Raw genomic sequence first — 27,003 nt, 5'->3', positions numbered from 1 at the left:
ACTTTGGCTCTCTATTTAGATCACTAAGGTTAAAAAAAAACCCAAAAAACTCAGGGCCTGCCTTGCACGGGCAGTGACTGCAACCCTGATTCGAGTCCCTGGTACCATATTTAGTTCCCTGAGCATTGCCAGGGTCACTCCTGAACAACACTGGGTATGGCCCAGAAACAAAACAAATGAAAAATCTTGACACTTGACAGGATGTACAAATAGTTGTGAGTAGTTCCTAAAAATTAAAAAATTTCATTTTGATAAATTAACTTTGCACATTATGTTTTCTTTTGGGCTGGTAATTTTTATTGTAATATGCTTTACTTTTGTCAGAGACACTCTGTGTATAAATTATTTAAATTATACCCATAGTGGGAAACAAATTGTCAAAAGTTTTTCCTGGGATCTGAGTGATCGCACAGCTGGTAGGATGTTGTCTTACATATGGCTGACCTGGGTTCAATCCCTGGCACCCCATATGGGTCCCTTCGGACTGCTAGGAGTGATTCCTGAGTGCAGAGCCAGGAGTAAGCCCTGAGCACAGCTGGGTTTGCCCCCCAAACAAACAAAAACAAAAAGGTTTTCTGAAAATTTTAGGTTCTCTTCTTTAAGTAGTACCTATCACTGACAGGGTAAGTGGTTAGCTCAAAGGATTTGATCTTATTTATCAAGAAGCTTGTTAGTACTGACAAGAAAGAAATGTCTTTACAGCACATTGGTAATTCTTTTATACTAAACCATATTAGGAAGCAGGAATATTAATCACATTTTAATTCAGGGGCCCATGAGGTAGTACAGAGGGCAGGGCACTTGCCTTGCATGCTGTTGACCCAGGTTTAATATCTAGCACTTCATATGCTCTGAGCCTGCCAGGAGTCACCCCTGACACAAAGCCAGAAGTAAGCCCGGGGCATCAGGTGAGGTCCCACTCACAGTTTTTTGAGTCAGAATATTTATATTTTCATATAAAATGGAGAACCTAATTTTAATCATGTATTCATAATAGAGGGATTAAAATTATTACAAAAGAGACTTCGTTAAGATTCACAGTCTCAAATTTCCCACGACCGTTTTTAATACTGCTCTTGGTACAACCCAAGCCTATTGAGCAGAGAAAGTGCCTTAAATTTGGAGGGTTTAGGACTTTGTCACTTAATCTCTCCCTCCCTTCCTCCCTTTCTTCCCCACTCCCGTCCTATCTCCATCCTCTTCCCCTTCTCCCTTCTCTTCCCTTGTTTTTGTCATGCTTGGTGGTACTCAGGGCTTATCCTGGCCCTGCACTCAGGGATCACTCCTGGTGGTGCTCACAGGACTGAATGTGGTGCCAGGGATTGAATCTGGGTTCACCATATGCAAGGCAAGGGCCAAACCCACTGTACTATTTCTCTGGCTCCTGAACCTGTTTCTTGGGGAGAGAAAAAAAAAAAGTAATGGCTAGAAGAAATGAGAATCAGAAAGCTGAATAAAAAGCAAATATTTTGGATAGGGCCCTAATACTACTTCTTATTATCTTTTCAGACAAATGACCATGGAAACAATTGAATCTCGGCAAGATGGAAGTATAACAGATACTGTGGCAGAGAGTGAATCTGCTCAGATGCAGACTCAGACTGGTCAGAATTCAATTTCTACTTTAGCTCAGGTAAATCCAATAGGCAGGTATTAGGAAATATATGTGCAGATTCTGTTTTCTTGCACTTGATCCTGTTTTCCCTGTTATATGGCTGTGATCCCTCTTACTGAATTGATTTCAAAGAGAACATAGTCAAGTTCCTTTTGCATTGTGACAGACATAGTATGTTCTCTCCACCTCTGTCACTACAGAAGGGAGAACAAAAACCCCTTCATTTTATGTAGTCCTAGAATTACTACTTGATAAGTTTGGTAATTGTTAATTTATGTTATTACCTATACGTGTGGCGGACATTTACTATATATAGAAATCAATTTATATACATTGACGTATATTTTGATTTTTCCAGTTAGGTCTTAAACTCTGTATTGGTTTTATTTAGAGAACAACAGTACAAGTTAGTGCTTGTTTGTCAGCGTCTAAAATTTATTCTTGACATCTCTAAAATGTAACAATAGACATATTTATTAATACTTCATCAAATGTTTGAGTAATGTTGTATCTAGGCACTGAGTATAAAATTTACCAAGTCCTGTAGAGGAAAGAACAGCCTGTTGATTAGAGGTGCTCTACAAAGGATTTTTCATCTGAGCCAGACAGAAATGGCGAGGGTTTGCCAGGCGCAGAAGGAGAGGGAAGAGTTTTCTGGGTCGGGAAGAGTATGTGCAGGGGGGGGCGCAAAGGTGGAAGATGGGGTGCTCTGGGAACTCCAGGAGGCAAGCCTAACTGGAGCCTATGTCTGGGGGCGGGGGAGAGAGTAAGCCTAGGGTTGCACATAGTTGAGAGCTTAGGGTGTCCTGATTCTAAATATATATATTTTTAATGTAGGAGTGCTGCTATTTATTCAGCCATTGATTAAGCTGATTGAATTGGGCATGAACTCCACAATATTTTTGAAATATTTCCCACTGTTTACTGTGTTTAGAACACTGGGAGCTGTTTAGAGGCGGCCTTGGAAGTCAGTGAACCCATAGTCTGGACACCGTTTGGTTGGAGCCCTGGTAGTGTGGGGTAGGGCTGGAGCAAGAGTTTTGTGGCATCTCAAAGGGAAGAGTGTAAAAAAAGAAAGGAGGGAGCCTAAGGCTAACCTGAAGGCCCTTGGAGAATTCTAGGGTTTCTTGGGTTTTTCCTCATCAGAATGGTTCTTGTGATCTCTTGTTTCCTAAAACTGGGCCTCATGCCCCGGCCAGGTTTTCTTTCCTCCTGCCTGCTCCAAACACCCACTGTTCCCTGGAGGCTTTTCTCCTCAGTAGTATTCAGCCGAGCTGCATCTCCTTGACAACATCTTTCTTTGTTGCCCTGGAAGACAGGCATGTAGATCTTTTGCTATTAAAACAAACACTTCCCCCTTTTTTCTTTATAATGGCAGGCCTTTTCTTATGTTCATATAGAATATTAGTTAGAAACATTTTTTTATATAGAAAATTAAAACTTCCCATAATATTTTTTTGTCTTGGTCGATGTGAATTGAAGAGAATACACATAGGTATGTTTTTTCCTCCCATAAATTTGGGTATACTTGTGCCTGTCTCATCCTCACTCTGCCTCCACTTTCCTCCTTCGGGTACGCCTCCCTGTCAGCACACACGTTTCCCCTCCCCTGGGTCTGGAACTGCACAGTCAAAACCAATAGGTCTCCATTGCCTAAGATGAGGGTTTTCAAGAATAAATAAATAGAAACCGCAAAAGGGGCCAGGCTGAGTGCAGGAGTGTATGCTTTCTTAGGGGTGTGCTGGGTTTGTGCCCAGGTACCGCATGGTCCCCTCTGGCTCCCTGAAAAAGAGAACTGGCACATCTGAGGGTCCTTAGACTACATGACCCTCAGCTCAGTGAGCCCAGTCAGAAGCTGCTCAAGAGGTCAAATAATAGGAAGTCTATGGATTCAAGTTTTGAAATAAAATAGGGGTCAGTAAGCCATAAGCGAGATTCGACAGGCTAAAGGATAAATCAGAGGAAGGGAAAGTGGAAATGGAAAGTAAAAAATTTAAGAAAACTTTCCTGCAGAAACGGAAAGAATGGTCTGTGAGACAAAGAAGGGAGACTTGAGGTGTGGGAAAGTTAGGAGTCCTTTGAATAGAGCGGGGGTGGCTGTCAGAGAACTAGAGAATGCCTCTCGCCATATCGATCCTGCTTAGTTAAACCTCCAGTAGTCCTGAGCCCAACTGGACGCAGTCCTGCAGGCCACCGGCACTGCCCGGTGTGGCGCGGATGGGCCAGAGCAGCGCCTCATCCTTGGGCTCAGCATCCAACCGCAGGCCTAGCGGGGCGAGACTCTCTGGGACTCTGAGCCCTCTGAGAGTCCCTCGCCTTCTGAACACCATTTGGGAGGGACCCCTCCCCCAGTCTCAGTTATATCAAATTTATAATATTTGAATATCAAGTTTATGAACTTCTGTAGCAGGGACTGGAGTGGGTAGGGCGCTTGCCTTGCTGCCAACCTGGGTTCGATTCCTCCATCCCTCTCGGAGAGCCCAGCAAGCTACCGAGAGAATCCCGCCTGCACGGCAGAGCCTGGCGAGCTACCCGTGGCGTATTTGATATGCCAAAAACAGTAGCAACAAGTCTCACAATGGAGATGTTACTGGTGCCTGCTAGAGCAAATTGATGAACAATGGGATGACAGTGCTATCGTGCTATACTTGAAGTATTTGATGTAAAGATAGACTACATATTTTTATCTTTAACATTTAGAAATATTGCGAGTAAGAAATAATCTTTTTGCTGATTTATTGGTTAATTTGGTTAACATGAATAATTCCTGATGTCCTCATGTTTACTTGCCACTTGTTTTATTTTCTTCAAAGTAATATAAACTTCCACATGTGTTTGACTTAAATTCAAATTTGCAAGAACTTTTAACATTTGGGGCTGGAGCAGTACTACAGTGGGTAGGGTGTTTGCCTTGCACATGACTGAACCAGATTTTATTTTTGGCACCACATATGGTCCCCGAAACTTGCTAGGTGTGATTCCTGACTGCTGAGCCAAGAGTAAACCCTGAGCACCGTCAGATATGACCCATCGCCTTAAGAAAAAAAAAAAAGGGAACTTTTAACACTCAGTTTCCTTTTATATTGCAAAATTATCATTTGAAAATATGGGAACAAAATGTATAATCAAGATTTTTGGGGGGGGGCTTTTGGTCACACCCCAGCAAAGCTAAGGGGTTACTCCTGGCTCTGTACTCAGAAATTACTCCTGGCGGTCCTCAGTGGACCATATGGGTTGCTAGGGATCGAACCTGGGTTGGCCACGTGCAAGGCAAATGCCCTACTCATTGTACATCACTCCAGTCTCCAAGATTCATTCTTCTTGATTCTTTGCATCTGGTATCACCTACTAGTACAGTTGACCTTGAACAATGAAGAGATGAGGTGCCATCTCCTCAATGCAGGCAAAAATCTTCCATGTACACATTTGACTACCTCCACATTTAACTATGAATCTCCTGTTGTCTGGACACCTTACAAATAACACGAAGTCTAACAACACGTATTTATATGATATATGTATCTTGTAGTGCAGGCTCACAATCAAGTAAGGCTGAGAAAATAAGACATTATTTAGAAAACTGTTGTGGGGGCTGGAGTGATAATACATCGGGTGGGGCACTTGCCTTACACTCAGACAACTTGGATTCTATTCTTGGCACCTCATATGGTCTGCTGAGAGAACCCAGGAGTGATCCCTGAGCTCAGAGCCAGGAGTAAGCCCTGAGCACAGCTGGGTGTAGCCACAAAACACATACAAACACACACACACAATTGTTGTTACCCGAAGTACAATAATTTTTATAAAATATACCTCAAAAATTAAAAATATATATATAAAGTATGAGAAAATACATTTCTAGTACTCTATTACATATATTTCAGTTTCATAAGCTTATGGCATCTGTTTACAAAACAAAAAATTGTAAGGGGCCTTTTATGATTAGTTCAAAGCAGGGCTGTTGAGGTGTCCGTGTAGTTGTTTTGAGTGTGCTGGCCTTTCCAGAGCTACTGCTGACGAGGTTGACTCTGAAAATCATTGTGGTTACAAAGAGCTGAAAACGTCAGCCTGCTCCTGGCCCTCGGGCCTCTGTCATGCTGATTGGTTGAAAGACAGTAATGCATCCAGGGAGGCTGGAGTCTCAATTTCCAGTTTTTCTATTTGAGTTATAAATGGAGACTTTCCTTTCTCTCTACTCAAAATTAAATGGCATTTACAGAGTTATAATTCAGATAACTGGAAGCAGGAATTGCCACAGACAACAACAACAACAACAAAACACTAATGTGACAAATATACAAATATTGAGATAAAATGTCATGACTTGACTTTCTGGGTTTTATTATTATTTTTTCCTTTTTGGATCACACCCAGCGTTTTACAGGGGTTACTCCTGGCTCATACACTCAGGAATTACTCCTGGTGATGCTCGGGGGACCATAAGGGATGCTGGGAATCAAACCCAGGTTGGCCGCATGCAAGGCAATCGCCCTACCCGCCGTGCTATCGCTCCCAGCCCCTCTCTTATTTTCCCTTATTGGCTTATTTGTAATTAAAGTGAGCATCATGTCTAGTTAAGTGTAAATCTTGACATAGAAGAGTCCCATCCCTTTTTGCCCCCGGAAAAATTCTTAGTAATAAATTGTGGAGTTCATTTTGTTTGTTTATTTATTTCTCTTGGCTTTGGGGCAGTATGCCCTCTAGTGCTTGGAGGAACTAGGTGAGGCCAGAGCCAGAACCCAGGTGTCCTGCATGCAAGGCATGCTTTGGCCCCTTGACCTAGTGGTGTGGAGGATTGGCTTTATTTTATATATATATACATATATTTGGCTTTATTTTAATTAATTTACTTTGTGGCTGGGTGTTTGGGCAACCCAGCAGTGCTGGGGTGGTGGTGTTACATTTGGCTTTGTGCTCAGGGCTCACTTTTGACAGGGATTGAACCAAGGTGTAGTCTACTGCACTCAAGGCAGGTGCCTTAACTCTTGTACTATCCTTCTGATCCCAAGAATTTAGGAATAATTCCTGAACTCAGGAATTACTCCTGGCAAGTTTTAGGTACCGTACGGGATGCTGGGCATGGAACCCCGCTACATACAAAGCAAATATCCTACCCACTGTACTATCTCTCCAGCCCCAGTAGTTTTATTTTAGCCAGCTCTGTAGACATCATTTCATATCAAGTCCACTTACTTTGGGGTGTCAAATCTTTAAAAAAATGCAACATTTTCATATATAACCAAACATTACGAGCATATCTAATAAAATCAAATATAAGTCCATGACTCCACATTCACATTTCCCCATTTATATCACAATAACGAAATCTGCTGGAAAGCTTCCTTCTATGACTCTTGGCCATGGGGAAAGCTGCCTGAGATCTGGCTGGATGAGATAATACAAGTGGAGGCCTTGGGAAGGATTGTTTGGATTTGTTGACTTATTTTTACCAAGTTGTTTCAACTGTAGGAATAATGTATTTTAAAATTAACATTGTGGACTGAGGTCATTATTCATCCCGCTGAGTGCCAGATACACCTGTAGAGGTCTGCTCTGATCCCCGGTGCCACATGGTCCCTGAGCACCACTGGGCTTTCAGCACAGTGCCAGGAGCAGCCCCACACCACCGTGAGGGTGTGATGCCTCCATGTGGAAAGCTGATGCCTCTTTATAATGTACTGATTCCCCAGGTTCCCACGAAGATGCAAAGGAAAGTGGAAAAACTCTGGTGATCAGCCTGGTCAGCATAGTGCGTCCAGAGAACTAGTTCCAGTATAAATTTTAAAGTCCTCAAGAATCCATTTATTTTTAAATCCATCCTTCCTTCCTTCCTTCCTTCCTTCCTTCCTTCCTTCCTTCCTTCCTTCCTTCCTTCCTTCCTTCCTTCCTTCCTTCCTCCCTCCCTCCCTCCCTCCCTCCCTCCCTTCCTTTTTTGGGGGGTGGGGCTATGCATACCTAGCAGTGCTCAGCAACTGTTTCTGGCTCCGTGCTCAGGAGTGATCCCTGGCAGTGCTCTGGGACTATATGCAGTGCCAGTGCCAGAGATTGAAACAGGGTTACGTGCTAGGCAAGTTCCTTACCTTCATTAGGGAATTGAGACTAGGGAGCTTAGAAAGTCACTGGAGAATGTTGGTCAGGGATTATACTCTGTTCATCTCCTTTCTTATGCTCCATGTTCTGAATGTAGACAGAAGCCAGAGATGTGGTTTCGTGGTGGAGCACTTGCCTTGCATGTTTGAGGCCCTAGGTTTGGTCCCTGGCAATGCAGAAAACCAAACAAACAGCGTGTAAGTGTCAGAGCAACACAGGACTGAAGTATAATGGTTTAACAAGGGATATATTTTGGTACAGAGTCTGGCAGCCTACCTGTGGCGTATTCAATATATCAAAAACAGTAACAATAATAGGTCTCAATCTCGTGACCCTGAAAGAGCCTCCAATATGGCAGCGTTGGGAAAGACGAGTAAGGAGAGACTGCTAAAATCTCATGGCTGGACGAATGGAGACATTACTGGCACCCGCTCGAGTAAATCGATGAACAACAGGATGATAGTGATACAATGATATTTTGGTGTATGAGTTACACGTTTGCCATTCTAATCGGGTGGAAAATTGGAATGCATTTCTCATTGTATTGAGTTCAAGACAACGAGTTGGGCCAGAAATCCATCTTCAAGGTTTTAAAGAAGCCAGGGAAGGATGTGTTTGGCTACTGAAAATCAGAACAAATCTGAACAACATTGGCTATTGACAATATGTCTCAGCATTGCAGTTGATTATTGTGGGTTAAACTGATTCACTTGCACTAGATTTAGTTTAAGCACATTGTTTTACTAATTTGGTTTTTTTTTTTTTTTTTTTTTAAGGAGAGAGGGTGGTTTGGGCTACACTCAGCAATCCTCAGGGCCTACTCCTGGAATGAAAAAAATTTTTTTCTTTAATGTGCTAATTTCTATATTTTGTTTTGTTTTTAAAAATTTTAAATTGAAGGGGCTGGAGCGATAGCACAGTGGGTAGGGCGTTTGCCTTGCACGCGGCCGACCCGGGTTCGAATTCCAGCATCCCATATGGTCCCCTGAGCACCGCCAGGAGTAATTCCTGAGTGTAGAACCAGGAGTAACCCCTGTGCATCGCCAGGTTCGACCTGAAAAGCAAAAAAAAAAAAAAAAAATTTAAATTGAATCACTATGAGATAGAAAGGTCGCAAAGTAGTTCATGATTGAGTTTCAGTCATTAAATATTTGAGCCCCCATCCCTTCCTCAGTGCCTTCCTTCCACCAATGCCCCCAGTTTCCCTCCCATCTCCCTCCAGCCTACCTTCTGTGGCAGACACTTTTCTGTTTTCTTTTTAGGCTTTGTCGTTTACAATACTCTTACTGAAAGGGTATCATGTGCATCATTTTACCTCCTTTCAGCACCCAGTTCTTATCCATAGTGGTTACTTCCCACTATTTTTCTCGTAGTGATCCCTTCTCTGTCTCGACCTCCTTCCACATCCTGGCAAGATTCCTATGAAGGACCAGGCCTACTATCCTTTGTTTCTATTTCTTTGCTTGTTATTCTCCTGTTTCTTTATATCCCACAGATGAGTGTGATCTTTCTGTATCTCTCCCTCTCTCTGTCTCATTTCACTCAGCATGGTGCTCTGCATGTCCAGCAAATTTCATGACATCATGACTTCATTTTTCTAACAGCTCTATAGTATTCCACTGTTTAGATGTACCATAGTTTCTTTACCCACCCATTTGTTCTCGGGCAGTTCCAGATTTTGACTGTTGTGAATAGTGCTGCAGTGAATATAAAAGTGTAGATGTCTGGGGCTGGAGCAATAGCACGGTGGGTAGGGCATTTGCCTTGCACACGGCCGACCGGGTTTGATTCCCAGCATCCCATATGGGTCCCCTGAGCACCGCCAAGGGTGATTCCTGAGTGCACAGCCAGGAGTAGCCCCTGTGCATCACCAGGTATAACCCAAAAAGCAAAAAAAAAAAAAAAAAAAAAAAGAAAACAAAGAGTGTAGATGTCTTTTCTGCTTTTGTTTTTGGGGCTGTGGGGTATATTCCAGGAAATGGAATAGAAAGGTCCTATGGAAGCTCAATTCATAGTTTTTTTTAAAAAAAAATTATTTACTTATTTTTTTTTTGCACATTTCATTTAAACACCATGGTTTACAAAGTTGTTCGTGGTGATTTGTTACAAGCATTCAGTATTCTAACAACAATCCCACTACCACATCACCTTCCCTTCACCATTGTCTCCTTTTTCACATTCACCCCTCAAGACCACATTAATTTATTTTATGTTGCTTGTTACCAATAAATTGCTAACAGAAATGATTAAAAAATTTTTCCTTGGAAGAAAATTAGTGAAAATTGTTAATTCTCACAAGAAGAATGTGCATCTTTAAACAGGAATGTTCTCTACTATAGTAGCTTCTATTTTGGTAGATAATAAATATATTTTTTATTTTTTATTTATTTTTTATTTAATTTTTTTCTTTTTGGGTCTCACCCGGCGATGCACAGGGGTTACTCCTGGCTTTGCACTCAGGAGTTACTCCTGGCGGTGCTCAGGGGACCATATGGGATGCTGGGGATCGAACCCGGGTCGGCCGTGTGCAAGGCAAACGCCCTACCCGCTGTGCTATCGCTCCAGCCCCCAATATATTTTTTAAAGTAATGGGCACAGGGCTAGAGAGATAGCTCACGTGGTAGAGCACATGCCTAGCATGTAAGAGACCCTCACATCAGTTCCTGGCACTGCATGTGCTCCCTCTGTCACTGCCACCATTGCTAGGGCTCCTGAGAACCACTAAATATGGGCCCTATTAAAAATGGTGGCAGGGGCTGGAGCGATAGCACAGTGGGTAGGGCATTTGCCTTGCACTCGGCCGACCTGGGTTCGATTCTCAGAATCCCATATGGTCCCCCAAGCACCACCAGGAGTAATTCCTGAGTGCAGAGCTAGGAATAACTCCTGTGCTTTGCTGGGTGTGATCCAAAAAGATAAAATAAAATAAAATAAAATAAAAATAGGGGCATTGGGAAGAAGGGGGTTGTTGAGATAATATAGGGGTTAAGACACTTGTCTGGCACGTTGCTGACCTTGGTTGTTGATTTAGCACTGCATCTAATCCCAAGTTCTGCCAAAAGTGAATCCTCAAAGGGGAGCAAATCTTGAGCACCTCTGGGTATAGCCCAACATCTGCTACCCCCTCCAAAAAAAAGAAAAACAAACTTGTAGGTTAACTTTAAAATTTCATTGGTTAATTTAAATGTGACAACTTATGTCTGTCAAAAGTAAAGCATTTGATATACATAGTCAATGTGTAATGGTTGCTTTTATTACAGCAGTCTGCTTCAGATGGCTAGCAGATGGCTTTAAGATGAAGTAATTTATGCCAATGTAAAAATATATTTTATTGGGGCTGAAAGATAGTACAGTCAGGTAGGGCACTTGCCTTGCATGCAGCCAACTTAGGTTTGATCCTTGGCATTCTGTATGGTCCCCAAGCACTATCAAGAGTAATTCCTGAGTACAGAGCTAGGATATACCCCCGATCATCACTGGATGTGGCCTCAACCCTCGAAACAAAACAAAACAAATAGTTGTATTTAAGAATTCATACTAAAGTAAATCTACTTGCTCTGTGTATTTATTGTGCAGTTGAAGGATTGAACCCAGGTCTCGCAATGCATGGCATATGCTTTATTTATTTGGGGAGAGGACATACCTAGCAGTGCTCAGGATTACTTCTGGTTCTGCATTCAGGAATTCCTCTTGGGGGTGCTCAAGGTATCACTGTAGTAGTTTCATCAACAAAGTTCTGACATTATGTCAAAAAATTAATGTTCAGTGGTACATGCTTCATGCTCCTGCATTTTGTGCTTTAGATTTCTTAGAACTTTGAAAATACTGTGAAAATTCCTTCATGCTTTGTTGACACTAAAAGTTGAAAACATAATTTACTATTTTAGATTTAATGGTCATACAAATTTCATTATGTCATTTTAGGAGATTTTTTTTTGTTGTTTGTTTCATTGAGGTACGGAGTGGGCTTCCTGTGGTCTCATATGGTCCCCTGAGCACCGCCAGGGGTAATTCCTGATTGCAGATCCAGGAGTGACCCCTGTGGATCGAAGCAAAAAAAAAAAAAAGCCAATCAGTTATATATGCGCAGTCATTTATATTAAAAAAAAGCAGTGATCTGCTTCCCTAGTGAATTGAAATACTAGGATTATAGGCCATGTGGTATTTGCTTATTCTCTAGGATTTCCCTGAGGGTTTCAGGCAACAATCTCCCTATGTGATTTCTCTTTAGAATTATGACAGCAAATGTAAAACTAGTAGTTCTACATGGTTAGCTGATACTAATTATTTTTAGCTGATTTTCTCAAGGTAAGTAAAATTTTGCTCTGTTGATACTCTAGTATGTTTATCTTGCTAGTTTTTTTTTTTTAAGCTTAGTGAAAAGGACACTAAAGACAATAAATTAAGGGACTCAAGAGACATGAGAGTGGGTATGGTGCTTAGTTTGCATATGATGGTCTCGGGTTCAGTTTCCAGCTCTCTGTACAGTCTCCTAAACGCCACCGGGAGTAATCCCTGAGCACTGAATCAGGTACAGCCCCCAAAGAAACGTGTTTTAGAAAGACACTAAATTAAGACTATCTCTATATGCCTTTATTTAGTACAATTATGCTCACCTTTTAAAAATAAATTTTTGCAAACCACAATGCCTTAAAGGGGCATGGGGTGGGGAGGGAGAGAGAGAGAGAGAGAGAGAGAGAGAGAAGCAGGAGGCAGGGGGTATGGTGTGATGGGAGGGGGAACCTGGGAACACTAGTGCTGGGAAATGTACACTGGTGGAAGGATGAGTGTTGAAATACTGAATGACTGAAATCCAATCATGGACAGCTTTGTAATGGTCTATCTCAGTGCTTCAGTAAGAAAATTAAGAAATAAATATTTTGCATCTATATTCAGGTATTCACAATTGTAATTGCATTAGTTTTCTGTTCTTACGCTGAAGTTATCTGAAGTAGTCATGACATTTTTTTCCTTGTAGAAAAAATTAAACTCTTGGTAAAGATAGTTTTACAGCTTTTTGCTTAGATTGTTAAAATTTTCGTTGTTGTCCCTGAAACTAAATGTAAGTGATATATAGATGTGATATCTCAGGACGCAGAGTTAATCACAAAAAATGCTATATTGTGAATTCACCTATTTTCCCCCTTCCTTTATTAACTGTCTTGAATGTAGCCCAGTAGCTCTGTGACATATGCAGCTGAACTGTGACATCATAAACGCCATCGGAAGGGAAGCTAAGCTACGGATTGGAACTAGTCCACTAGGTGCTAATCAAATGCTGTGACAACATTGTGAGGTTTTTCCCAGTGATAAGTGTCATTATTAAGATTTTTTTTCACTTGCTAAGCCAAGTGAGGCTGTCAGTTACATCACCATAACTTATCTCACTAGAATAACTGCTATCCAGAGTGGGGGTGTTGGTGGATGTGGTGGCATCAGCATAACCTATGTTTCAGGCACCCTATAGAAGAGGATTATTCTTCAGGGGACCTGGAAAAGAAGGTAAATCATGTCTGCTTCGAGTTCATTCTACACAATTTTAGAGCTTCATAAATAGGAGGACAAAAATCATGGACCGTTAAGTACACTGTTTTTAATTTGTTTTTGTTTTGAACTTTTACTTGTGATTAGTACTCGATGACTTTCTTGATCTCCTTATTGATTGAGGCTATTTACAGTTGGTCCCTCCACTGAGAAGCCTTCCTCCAGTTACTATACCTTGATAGCCTCCTTCCACGTTCTCTCAGCCTTATCACTTTGATTCCTCACCCCACTTAATTTTTCTTTTAAGAAAAAAATTAGGTATTGTTTCTCTTCTTTCTGTCTCTGCTTTAGAAGAGCAGAAACTTTTCTTGTTCAGGGACTCTAACCTCAATGTACACATTCTCCACTGGCAGTCTCCCCATAAGTATTTGTTGAATAAATGGAAGAGTGAATTAAATCGTAACTGTAAACTGGTTCAGTGATAGTTCTGCTTCTTAAAATTTTTTGGAATAAATATTCAACATTCATAAGAAAGCTCTCTCTTTCTTCCTGTAGCTTGCATGTTTTACAGGCTCAAGGGAAGTAAAGCCTATCTCTCTGTCACCTTTGTTTCTTTTAGGAAGTTCTGGAGCTTTTCTTTGTGTGTGTGTGTGTATGTGTGTGTGTGTTGTTTGTTTGCTTTTTTGTCCACACTTGGCTGTGGTCAGGGCTCACTACTGGTTCTATGCTGAGGTATCACTCCCGGGGGTCTTAGGACATATAGGGTGCCCAGGAATCAAATCAGGATTCGTCACATGCAAGACAAGCTCCCTACCTGCTATATAATCGCTCCAGCCCCAGGAAAGTCTTAATTCTCTCCTCTTTCTAGAACATCTTTAGAATTCTATTTGTTTTTTTATGAATAATCTAATTATAATATTCTTGTTAGATTGCTCTTTGTCAGTATTTCTCACGTATTTAATTCCTGTCTGAGTTTGGACTTAAACACACCAGTCCCATATTTCTCCTACTTATTAAATTAAACATTTCTTAGGGACTAAAAGATAGTACATTGGGGTAGAGCATTTGCCTTGCATGCAGTTGACCTTGGTTCAATCCCAGGCACCTTATATTGTCCTCCAAGCCCACCAGGGATGATCCCTGAGCACAGAGCCTGGAGTAAGCCTGAGCATCACTGAATATAGCCCCAAACAAAAAAAACAAACAAAATTAAACATCTCCACGTTTTTTGCCCTTGTCACTCGCTTTTATAGCTTTCAGTTCACTGAGTCAGTTAGATTGAAACTGAGTCAGCTGCCTTACACTAAAAAAAAAAAAAAAAGATTCTCACTCAGTTTTGGCTTTGGGGATGTCATGCATGTTCTAATCATATGGGCACCATATCTCATCTCAAGTGTGCTTGTTCTAGCTGTGGACAAGGCAGGAAGGGTGAGCTGTTACCATGTAGGAATTTTGTTGTTTGGGGGGGACACATCCAGAGCTGCTCAGGGGCTCTTCCTGGCTCTGTGCTCAGATCATTCCTGGCTGTGCTTGGGGGATTCTATGTGGTGCTGAGGATTGAAATTAGGTCAACCTCATGCATGGCACCCGGCCCCAAGGACTTACTCTGAGCTTTTTAAAAATGAGTGATGGTAAATATTAACCTATTGGCTTTACCAATATATCGTTGATTATAGAATATCAGGCAATTTTCTATGTCAGAGAGTTAATTTCTTATTTGTTTGTTTTTTTGGGCCACCTTAGAGGTGTACAGGGACTGCTCCCAGATCTGTGCTTGAGGATCATACTTCTCTGAGGTATCTTGTGGCACCAGGGATGGAACCTAGGCCTCTTGCATGTTAAGCACTGCACTCAACCCTTTGAGCTATCTATTATTTTTATTTAATTTTTTGTTGTTTGGGGGCCACACCTGAAAGTGTTCTGGGCTTTCTCCTGGTTCTGCACTCAGGGATAATTCCTGGCTGGCTTGGGCAACTTAATTTGTGTTGGAGTTGAACCCAGGTCGTACATGTACAAGGCAAGAGTCTTACCAGCTCTGGTAATTCTATCTCCTGTTTCTTTCCATTTTGAGGCCGTACCTAGTGGTGCTCTGGGCTTACTGGGGTGATCCTGGGTCTGCACTCAGTAATTAGACCTGGCAATGTGTGTGGAACCATATGGAATGTTGGGGATCAAACCCAGGTCACCTACATACAAAGCAAGAGCCCCTTTCCTCTGTACTATCTCTCCAGCTCTAGGGCCCCCAATTTTTTTAAACATCTGAATCCTAACTCCATAATATACCACTTCTGCTATCCCTCAACCTGTATGGGAATAGATTAGTGAAAGTTGTCTCATGAGCTTTTCCACTACCCAAGGGTTAGACCATAAAGAAGTTTTATTGTAGTTACAGAATTCACATAAGTCCTCCCAAGCATTCTAGGAAGTCTGATTAGTGGGCACAACTCTCTTTGAGTAGCTGGTAATTTTGACAACCCTTATGATAGAGCCATTGATAAATAATTTTAAATCCTGAAAATTATGTGTGAAAGAACATCGACCTAAAACATGAAATATACTTATAGCCCCAGGAATCTTCTCTTCAAAGTTGTTCATCATTTCTTTTAAATGTCTGTTTTTGCTTGTTTGTTTGTTTGTTTGTTTTTGAGGTAAAGATTATTTCCCCCACTGGAAGTCGGCCTGCTCTTTTCAGTGTGTAAGTTGAGTCCATGAGAATTCTTGTCGGACTCTCCTGTGCTTTATTTTTGCTCAGTTTCTGACATGTGGACTCTCCCAACTATGGCCTCAGAGCTACACTCATCTATGGCAGCAGTTTCCAAAGGGTTATGTGCACTGCTCTAGGGATAGACTTTGAAGACCTTTCAGGTGGTGTGAAGAATTAAGTGGTTTTCATGCTTTCCTTTCTTCTACGTTGGCATTCATATTAATCATGACAATGAGAGGTGATAACCCCTGGCGTCTTAGCATAAATCAAGTCAATGGCACCAAACTGGATTTTTATTATTATAATCTTTTTGGATCACACCCAGCAATGCACAAGGGTTGCTCCTGGCTTTGCACTCAGGAATTACTCCTGTTGGTGCTCAGTGGACCATATGGGATGCTGGGAATCAAACCCAGGTTGGCCGCGTGCAAGGCAAATGCCCTACCTGCTGTGCTATCACTCCAGTCCCAGTTATTATATTCTTTACTGCTGTTTCCTTGCAGTTTAAAAAGGAGAGAAAGAAAGAAAAGGTCTATTCCACTTCAAATGTTTGATGAAGCAGTAAATATTATTAATTGTTTTTTTATTATTAATATTACTATTTTTGTTTGGTTTGGGGCCACACCCGGTGGTATTCATGGTTTACTCCTGGCTCTGTGCTCAGGGGTTATTCCTGGCAGGCTTGGAGTACCATATGTGGTATGGGTGACCAAACCCAGGTCAGCTGCAAGGCAAGAGTCCTACCTGCTGTACTATCACTCTGGCTGTTGTTTTAAATCTTAATTTGTGAGGTTATGTTGTTTTAATATTCTATTTTATTAAATTTGGACTCAGAGAAAAATTATTGTTGCAGATTATAGGTAGTATTCTTGAAGAATGTACTTGAGTAGCATGAAAAACTGCTTGGATTCGTTTCTGTAATTATAATTTTATAATTTATTATAATTTTATGATTTGTAACATTTTAAAACAATTTAATAAATTATAACTATGATTTATGACTTTATAACTTTCAGTAGATATAATTTTACTTGATTGAATAAACTGATAGGTAAATGATGGCTACTTAAATTTGAATGAATGTTTGGAAAACATTTTCTCAAAAGCACATGAAGTTTGCCATTTCCAGGAAAATGATTTGTAATCTGTTGCTAATGATAAATTTAAAGCCTTTAAGGAGAAAGTATGGATACTGGAAAGCCTGTATTTGCCTTTTGAGCTGTGTAGCTGCTTAATCTTTATAGTTCCCTGATACTAATTTTAACAAATATGATTTTTCTCATTATATTTAATGAAGTATGCCAGCATTCTGAGATCTGCCTAACTCATTAAGTCACTATTTCCAAATAACTGCACTTTAAGATGTTACAAAATCATGCAGGGGTAAAGATCAAAGTACATGAAAGATCAGTGGCTTATATGGTGGTTGGTCTTTTTTCCAGCTTTGGAATCACACTCTATGATGTTCTCTCCCCGAAGTGCTTGAAAGATCAGTACCAGGGATTGAACCCAGGGCTCCTGCCTTCAAAAGCAGGTGTCCAAACCTTTGAACAATATTCTCCCTGGCCCCAAATGGACTGTATTATAACTGATATGGTTCAAACTCCACAGTGCAAATAACCTCTATGAAAAAACTACTTGTAACTGGCTTATTAACTTTTGGGGTAATATCAAAATAGATTGCTCTTTTTATTTATTTATTTATTTATTCATTTACTTACTTATTTTTGGGTCACACCTGGCAATGCACAGGGGTTACTCCAGGCTCTGCACTCAGGAATTACTCCTGGCTGTGCTCAGGGGACCATATGGGATGCTGGGAATTGAACCCGGGTCCGCCGCATGCAAGGCAAACACCCTACCCGCTGTGCTATTGCTCCAGCCCCGATTGCTCATTTTAAAATATGTATATTAATATCCAAGCCAAATAAATTTTTAAAAATACTTTATATTTTATTAAAGAACCATGACACTCCTTCCATCCTCACCACCTGCCTCTTTCCATTTTTGAGCCACATCCGACTACACCCAGCAATGCTTTGGAGTTACTCCTGACTGCACTAGGAATTACTGTGCCTGGTGGTGCTTGGGGGACTGTATGGGATACCAGGGATTGAGCCCAAGTTGGCTGCAGGCAAGGCAAGTGCCCTACCTGCTGTACTATTTCTTTAGCCACAGAATTATGATTCATACAATTATTGGTAGTTGAATTTCAAATATCAAGTGTCCTAGCATCAGTCCTTTTACCAGGGTTCCCAACTTCCCACCCATCCCCATCATCCTGCCACCTGACAGGTACATTTTGAAGTTTGGTTGTTGTAGTTTGAATCCCGTGTTTTCTGTGGTTTGGATATTATCGCTATATCACTGCCCCCTCATTACCAGTGTACCTGAGGCCCGCTGACCGTTGCTCCCCCTGTTACTTCCCTTCCTTATTTTTATACTTTTCCCCCTTGATTTCTTCCTAAAAGAAAAGTTAGAATATTACTTTTCTAAAACTCTGTGTGAGAGTTTCCTTACATGTCAGTAGACTTGTAAGTCCTTTTGAATTCTATTGCAGTAGATTCAGCACTGGAAATATGTATGAGAATCTAGCTGTTTTCACTTTAACTAGACATTAAGAGAGTTCGTAAAAATGTTAACTATTCACTCTTGTTACTAATTTTTCTATTTGGGTAAATTACTGTTCATAAAATCTTACCTATGTGTGTGATGGAATTTTTAAAAATTATTTAAAGAAACCTTTTAACACTCATTACTTAAATTTTTTTTATTTTGACTTTCATTCTGGATGCCATTGCTGCATATAACTTGTGACCTCCTAGTTCTGACTTCCGACTGGTAGCTGTATGTTTTTCCAGCATTGCATTTAGTGTCATCCTTTGGTAACTTGAAATCTGCCACAGCAGAAGTATTTACATCACAGGAATCAGCAAAGCTTACAAATTAGCATTCTACCTTCCCAGGAATTGATTATTAAATGTTGTCCAGACCTTACTGGAGATAAATCACATCAGTAAAAATTCTTTGAGGTCATCCAACAATTTTTATGAGTGTAAAGGTCAGGGCCAGAGTGATACGGCGGGTAGAGTGTTTGCCTTACATGCAGTAGACGTGAGTTCAATTTCTGGGGGACAAATGGTCTCCCGAACACCGCCAGGAATAATTCCTGGATTCAGAGCCAGGATTAATTCCTGAGCATTGCTGGGTGTGGCTTTAAAAACAAAAGAAAACAGGGGCTGGAGTAATAGCACAGCAGTAGGGCGTTTGCCTTGCACTTGGCCGACCCGGGTTCGAATCCCAGCATCCCATACGGTCCCCTGAGCACCACCAGGAGTAATTCCTGAGTGCAGAGCCAGGAGTAACCCCTGTGCATCGCTGGTTGTGACCCAAAAAAAAATGCAAAAACAAAAAGAAAGAAAACAAAAAGTATAAAGATTTCCTGAGGCCAAAAAGTTTGAGAAATAGTTTTGTGATATGCCTTTTGATAATTAGTCTATGTAGAGATAATGTGTTTTAATAATTCTCACAGAATTGCCTTTTGTGCCGAGAGCATTTGTAGAATAACTTCTCCTGATTTTTTTGCTTGTTTTGTTGGTTTTTAATATTGTAACTTTTCATTTGTTAGTGTACTGATTGCATTATGGGCCCTCGCATGTACTGTAGACAAAAATATTCCCAGACAAACGTGTTGGATTTGCCTAGGACTGCATGGTGGTCCACGTTTTTCATTTTTCTGTCAAATTGTTATTCATACGCATATTAAAATGTTGCGTCGTTTAAGATATGACTTATACAACAGAGCTTTCACTAATTGTTCAAGCCTATACTGATCTCTGTTTTGTACTTCTCTGTCTTTATGCTTCTGTCTTTGTGGCACGTGCAGTGGAGTGATAAGTTTGACACCATTTGGTGTGCTGTTATTTCTCAGGGGTTTAATCAATTCTGCTTTCTAACCTAACTCTAACTCTCCTACCTTTGAACAGTGTTCAACTTGTAAGTTCTCTTGTATGGTCAAAACACTTCTCACTTTTGGATTGCCGAGGAACTTTGCCTTGCTAGGGAATGGTGTAGTTAAATAAGTTTTATAATTATTTGTCATAGTAATTCTTTGCAACTACTGGTATATATAGCTTGGAAATAATTTATGTTCTTTAAAGTGATATATCCCACACAGAGGCTACCTTCAAAACTAGTTTTAGAGGGGGAAGTGATACAGTAGAGTGAGTAGGGTGCTTGCTTTACATGCTGCAGACCCCGTTTTGAGTCTCAGCACTGCACGTGGTCTCATGAGCCCCTCCGGAAGTGATCTATGAATGCTGAGCCAGGAGTAAACCCTGAGCACTGCCAGGTATGATTCAAAACCACACACAGCACATGCACACGCACACACACACACATGCCCCAGAAACCAAAAAAAAAAAACAAACAACAAAACACTTGTTTTGGGCCCTATCTGTGGTCCTTTTACCATTCATGATAGAAACTGGTGGCAGATTTCATTTCCAAAGTGACTGTTTTGAGACTGTTTCATAATGGGTAATGAAATTTAGTAAAATGGGGCGAAGCTTCTGGATTACTCTGGCCAGTATGACTAAGAAATTTGTTAGTTAGAAAACTTGGAAGGTTTCATAGAAAGAGGAAGAGTATTTATTTATTTATTTTTGCTTTTTGGGTCACACCTGGCAATGCACAGGGGTTACTCCTGGCTCTGCACTCAGGAATCACCCCTGGCAGTGCTCAGGGGACCATGTGGGATGCTGGGAGTCAAACCCGGGTCGGCTGCGTGCAAGACAAACGCCCTACCTGCTGTGCTATTGCTCCAGCCCCGAGGAAGAGTATTGTGCTTTGCTGGTAGGACTCGCAGTTGAACGCATTCAGAGGATCTGGGCACTGGCTATGCTCTCTCTTCTCCACACAAACTAAATGATGCTTCTGGTCTCTCTCAATGCTTGTGTTATGGGAAAGTGAAGTGTGATAGGACAATGCTAAACCCAAGGCATGAGCTTTTTCTGGGTCAAAGAGGTCCTGGAATTTTTTTTGGCCTCTGCCTTTTCTTGCGATTGTGAAAGAGACAAAAATAATATTTCACCTGTATGGGGACTAAGCATTAGCTTGCATCTGGAGTGATAACTGAAATATGTCAAACATTTCACTTATTAAAAAATATTTACCACATTTCAGTTCTGTCTCCCATTTCCCTGAAGTTTATATTCTGGCCTAAGTAAGGCCTCACTGTTAGTAGTCTTGAGGTCGCAGTGAGGTCGTTTAACTGCTTTAGAACTTTGTGCTTGGAATATTCTTAGCCACCGAAGCATGGGGACGGAAAGTGAGGAGCATGGGTTCTTTAATACCTATCACATCAGAGAATGACTGTTCCAGGACAGTAACTACCTCCTCATGGTAAGTAACCCAGCGTGTCATTTCTCAGAAGCAGGAAACAAAGAGACAATGGGCTAGGCATAGTGCTGAATGGTATTTAAACAAACAAGCAAACCACAGTGGACAAGAAAAGGATCCAGCCTTAATCCTCAATGCTGATCATTTTTGCAGGTTTCTGTAGCTGGATCAGGCACCGGAAGAGGCTCCCCAGCTGTAACTCTAGTACAGCTACCTTCGGGCCAAACTGTACATGTCCAGGGAGTAATTCAGACACCGCAGCCATCGGTTATTCAGTCACCACAAATACAAACTGTTCAGGTTAGCTGCCTTCCTGGATGAATTGTCTTTGGATTTTTTTTTTCAACTAATTCACTTATCACCTTTTCCTTTGTATCTCACTTTCAAATCTTTTTTATTAGACATTTGGAAAAATTCCCTTTTTTGTCTAAAGTGCATTCTGCCTGGCTAGATCTGACTTAAGAGTTGCAGTTTTGTTGTCAGCTCTTAATTTGCAGAATGAGTAATTGCCAGATGAGTAATTCTTCTTCAAGTCATTGCTCTGCTCTGTGCTGAAACTTAGATTTATGTAGCAGATTTCTCCGATGGTGCTTAAAAATATTTTGAAGAATTTTTAGGGAGGTCTGATAATCTAAAGTAATTTAAAAATTATGGTAATATTGCAGTTTTGATGAATATTCACATTAGTAGGTAGAAATTTTATTTTTAATTCAATATGTGTAATCCATAGTAATAAGATACTGATATTATCTTGTATCATAGGTGGACATTATGTACCACTCAAACTAAACCTTGATTTTTTGGTGTGATCATTACTATGGTTATGATCCAGTGACATCTTTTGTTTCTTATTATCATCAAAGCTGCTTATAAATCCTTAATATATCTTGATGCCAAAACATTTTTGTCAATAGAAATGATTTTTATAGCATACTTTAAAATTTTTTCCCAAATCCAGAAAAGATTTATTTTAGGAAAGGGAAATAAAGGGAAAAGAAGGAAGGGGAGCTCCTAGCTTATGGAAGTCTCCTGCAGGATTCCCTAGCTTATCTTTCTTTACTGAGCATACCTTACTGAGCTTAATTCTCTTCTTTTTTAGGCTTATTTGTTGTTGTACTTTAACTGTTGAAATTACTTGAACCTAGTTGGCAGAAATGTCTGAGGAAAATGTAGGCTCATAATCAGCCCTAATGTTTGCCTATAGTTTATTGCGGAATAAGGGGAGGGTTGCAAGTCTCGGAAGAAAGGCTTGGATGTTTGCAGCACGGGTGCCTCTCCCTGTATTGCTCCCCAGGGTGAGAACTTTTCCCTTTTCCTGTGAGGACTCTTGGTTCTAAGCGTTTCTGATTCTTTTGCTTTCTGGTTCTCCTTTGTGTCACAGGATTTTTGTTGAGGTTTGGGTGGTAACACTTGATTTTATACCCTGATTAGTCTTTATAAGGAAGTGTCTCATATTCAGTATACTTTCCAAATTTTATTAATGAGATTATTTTGTATTGGGAGAGGTGCTAGTGAATTGTTTTTCACTTTGTTTTATTTATTTATTTATTTATTTTTCCTGTTTTAATTAATGAATACAGACCAGTGGATCTTCTCTTTGATTCCTCCCTGTTGAATGGTCCGATTCCTCCCTGTTGAATGGTCTACTGGTTACTTAGTCCTGCTTGAATCACAGTTTTCATATCTAAGATGAATGAAATAATAGGTTCCTTCACATCTGAGAGATGAGTGAAAGCTTTACATCAACTGATCAGTATTGGGGGCAGAGAGATGGTACAGAAGGACGCTTACCCTGTGCGCAGCTGACCAAGATCAATTTGGCATCCCACAGGGTCCCCACACACCACCAGGAGTAATTCCTGAGTGCCAAGCCAGGAGTGAGCCCTGAGCATCACTGGGTGCTCAAAATAAACCCATCAATACTTAGCAATGGTACTTTTTTTTCTAATAAGTTCTAGACATTGATGAGTGTGCTTGTGTGTGGCATGCCCATTTCCAGACATGCATGGTCATATGTATTGGGATGAATATACATGTATATCATGTGCCTAGGAAATAATATATATTCCTGCTTGCATTGTTGAATTTTAAAAACATTATCTTAGGGTCAGGAGAGATAGTAAGTGGGTAAGGTACTGACCTTGCTCACAGCTGACCAGGTTTGATGCCCAGACAGACCCCATATGGTCTACTGCTCAAGACAGGAATGTATCCTGGGGGCATAAGCCAGGGTAAGGGCCATTAGAGGTTAGAGATTGTCAGAACCATTAGAGATGCTGAGCTGGGCTGAGCATCAAACCCGGACTTCCTGCATGCAAAGCATGTGCTTCAGCCCATTGAGTTATCTTTCTGGCACCACCCACGCAATATGCATGTTTATTGCCAAGGACTGAATTCAGCCCTTGCATATGCAAGGCTTGTATTCTATCTCAAGACTTGTATTCTACCCCCAAACCACATTTTTTAACCTCTGTAATTCTAATTTTAGGTGAATTTTGCAAATTCAGAACTGCCCTGGGCCTTGAGTGATTAATCACTTGAGTAGATTGGGAGCTGTCATGTAGTAGATATTCATTATTGTAGTTTGCTGTTTCGTAATCATTATTGTCTTATACTTGGCTTAAAAAATGAAATTATGTTTAAAGGCCTGATCTTTCTTTTAAATAGATGTTTCTTATTTTAACCTTGAAGACTCCCACCATCAAGCCCCTGTCTTTTAAAATATAAATCCTAACTAAAAAAGTGCACAGGTCTTGTTTGCTTAAATATTCCTTTCCTTTGGAACTATGTAACATCTAATTTGAAGACTCAGCTTCAGTCAGCTTTGGAATTGTGAATAGGGCAATGATCTGAAGATTCTTTTTTCTGCCGTTACCAGCCACACACTCCTTACTCCTGGTTGGATTTTTGAGAGTACTTTCAGGGTTGGGTTTTAGGTCTTAAAGCATCTTATATTTATTTAGTCTTTTCCTGAGATTCCTCTCCTGATGTTCAAACTCTCTTTGATTTTGCCTTGTTTATTTAAATAAACAATAACTTGACTACTCATTTGAGCATATTTATTATCTGTATCATTTCTTTCACTTACAACTTACAGCTCTACAACCTAAATGTTGGTGTCTGGCATTTCCTTTCTAAAGCTGAGTTATGTGGTGTGCCCCATAAAGTATGGGTGTGGAGTTCTGTTGCTGGGTACACAGCCTGTGCCTGACTTCGTGCTGCACACAGGTTCAGTCATTGTTTTGTATAAAATAAAAGAGGTCATTTATATTGTGATGCATTTCAGAAACTCTTGTGTTACAGGTAGCAACAATTGCAGAGACAGATGAGTCTGCAGAATCAGAAGGTGTAATTGATTCTCATAAACGTAGAGAAATCCTTTCACGAAGACCCTCTTATAGGTAAGTTGATTAAGTTTCCAGCTGTGTCAATACTTTTCCCAAAGCGGGAGGATAGAGGGTGGAAAGATAGTGCACCAAGTAGGGCATTTGTCTGGCAGATTGTGGCCCTCCCCATAGAAAACAAACCAAGGAAAAAGAGGGAAAATAAGTATACATCAATTGGTTTTGTGTTAAAACTCATTAGTACAGCGGGTGAGGTATGCAGCTGGCCCGGGTTCAGTACCCAGCAACTCAGGTGGCCTCTTTTCAGGAGCAATCCCTGAGCACAGAGCCAGGAGTAACCAGGTGTGACCCCCCCAAAAAAAATGAACAAAAAAACCCATAAATAATTATTCATGTAAATTGTATTTTAGAAAAATACTGAATGAGCTTTCCTCTGATGTGCCTGGTGTTCCCAAGATTGAAGAAGAAAAATCAGAGGAAGAAGGAACGCCACCTAACATCGCTACCATGGCAGTACCGACTAGCATATATCAGACTAGCACGGGGCAATACAGTATGTATGCAGCAATTCGATATGGTGTAGTGCTAGCCTTAAGTCTTCTCTGGTTCCATTGAAGCAGTTCAGGTTTTGGCACAAATTGTTCCATTTAAAAATACAGCTTAATAATCCAAACCAAACTGTACTGAGAATGGAGAGTGTTAAAGAAGTGATGAAGTGAGTGATTTGTATTGACAGTGTCTTAAACTTTTGAAAAGTAAAACAAAACAAGAAACTTTTACTGACTTTAGAAGAAAATTTGGGGATTTTTAAAAAAAAGGATTGTTTCTCCTCCTCCCAACATTTATATGTTTATATTCCTGTCTAGTAAAAGTTTAAAACTTACTGTTTTCTCTTGTCTTTATGATGCATGCAAACCTAAGATATGTCTGTATTTCATTCTTATTGGCTTTTGTCACCAACAATTGCATTTTATATTTACTAATCTGAAAGAAAACATGTGTTTTCTAAATTATGTTTTACATGTGATTGTTTTTACTACTCTCTATTGTGTTAATTTGTGCCACAGTTTTTCCTAGAAGACCATGGAAAATTATTTTTTTAAACAATAGCAATTGGACAGATTATTTTACTTGAAATCTTAAGCACCAAAAGCTTTAAATAAACAGATAACATTCACATTTAGTCTTGTGCATTTTAATGGGCTGTTAATTCTGTGGCTTTTTTACTCCAGTTAAAGCATGAGTATTTTCCCCCAAATCAAGAACATCTGTTGCATAAAAATGCTTTAGTAAAAACTAAAGGTTAATAAAAGAGAAAAAGGGGATGATAAGATTTTGGAACAGAAAAGATGTTCTTTAATTATTGGAAAATGTATGATATTAAAGACTGTTTGTTGAAATACAGTGTTAAGGCCTTAGATACATTTTTTTAATTTTCCTTTAAAAGTAGTGATATTTAGGACAATTCCCAAGACTTAAGACCTGACTCTTAAAGGAAACTTGTGATCTTCTTTAACACACGGGAACACCTTTAAGAGTCACCAGTTGCTTTGTTTTCTTATAGCTGTGGTGGATTTGCAATAGTAAATCAAATTTCTTCTGATAATCCCAGTGCTTTGGATGGCTCCTACCATGATAACCTGGCAAAACTGCTCTCTGGTTTGTCCACAGTCTCTGCCTGGCACTGGTGGCTATGGCCAAAGTCAATGTTAGGAAGAGAAAAAACTTCGTACTGTCTCCAATATTAGACCTCCAGGTTTTCACTGTCATTCCACTTTTCTGGTTTTGATGCCTTTTTGTTGGTCGACTGTACATATATGGCAGGAGATTTGGAACTGTCACTGCAAGTTTGCTGGCTGTCAGAGGATAGCACATGGCCACAGGAGCAAGCTTGTGCTCTCCATCCACAGAGGGTCATCAGGGCAAGGTGTGGAGAGGCTGGGCAGCGGTGGCAATGTGCAGAGAGCTGTGGACACTTTCTGGTTGAAGATGCTGCTGAAGTAATCTGACATCTTAAAAACTGGGGCGATGATCCAGGAGCACTTGAAACATTTCTCTGATGGATCGTAAACTCCTTAGGAAGAGAAGGAAACGGGAAAGGATACTGTCTGTTCTCTGTCTAGAGAATTATTTAAAAATTTGAAGTAATGAAAACAGCTTTGAGAGAATGTGGACACTGGAAGTTCTGTCATTCCCTAACTGGATCAGAGCAAGCAGCTTGATTTTTGCATCTCAAGATTTTCAGTCTTTGCAGTGGGAATAAAATGAAATTATCAAATCCTGGTGTCAGTGTGAGAAAAAAGAAAGATAATAAGGAGTAGGGGGAAGATGTGTGCTGATTTGGAATGAAGCAGAAACACAGCTCA

The 27,003-nt window shown here is 40.4% G+C and overlaps 1 protein-coding gene across 20 annotated transcripts in view; it reads left to right on the top strand.

Annotated features, from left to right (window-relative positions):
- Window positions 1–27,003, top strand: part of CREM (cAMP responsive element modulator) — an 81,752-nt gene that overhangs the window by 22,362 nt on the left and 32,387 nt on the right. For 10 of the 20 annotated variants that reach the window (XM_004605402.2, XM_055147256.1, XM_055147263.1 and 7 more), the window contains 4 exons: window positions 1,510–1,633; window positions 21,447–21,593; window positions 24,597–24,694; window positions 25,048–25,190. In XM_004605402.2, the coding sequence (XP_004605459.2) occupies window positions 1,510–1,633; window positions 21,447–21,593; window positions 24,597–24,694; window positions 25,048–25,190 (512 nt within the window). The remainder of the gene's footprint in view (window positions 1–1,509; window positions 1,634–21,446; window positions 21,594–24,596; window positions 24,695–25,047; window positions 25,191–27,003) is intronic. The other 10 variants (XM_055147260.1, XM_012932006.2, XM_055147264.1 and 7 more) reach the window with 3 other exon arrangements.

The sequence above is a fragment of the Sorex araneus genome, chromosome 9, assembly GCF_027595985.1.
Source record: "Sorex araneus isolate mSorAra2 chromosome 9, mSorAra2.pri, whole genome shotgun sequence".
Classification (NCBI taxonomy): domain Eukaryota; kingdom Metazoa; phylum Chordata; class Mammalia; order Eulipotyphla; family Soricidae; genus Sorex; species Sorex araneus.
Note: the sequence above shows the minus strand (reverse complement) of the source record. Positions and strands in the feature narration are given on the sequence as shown.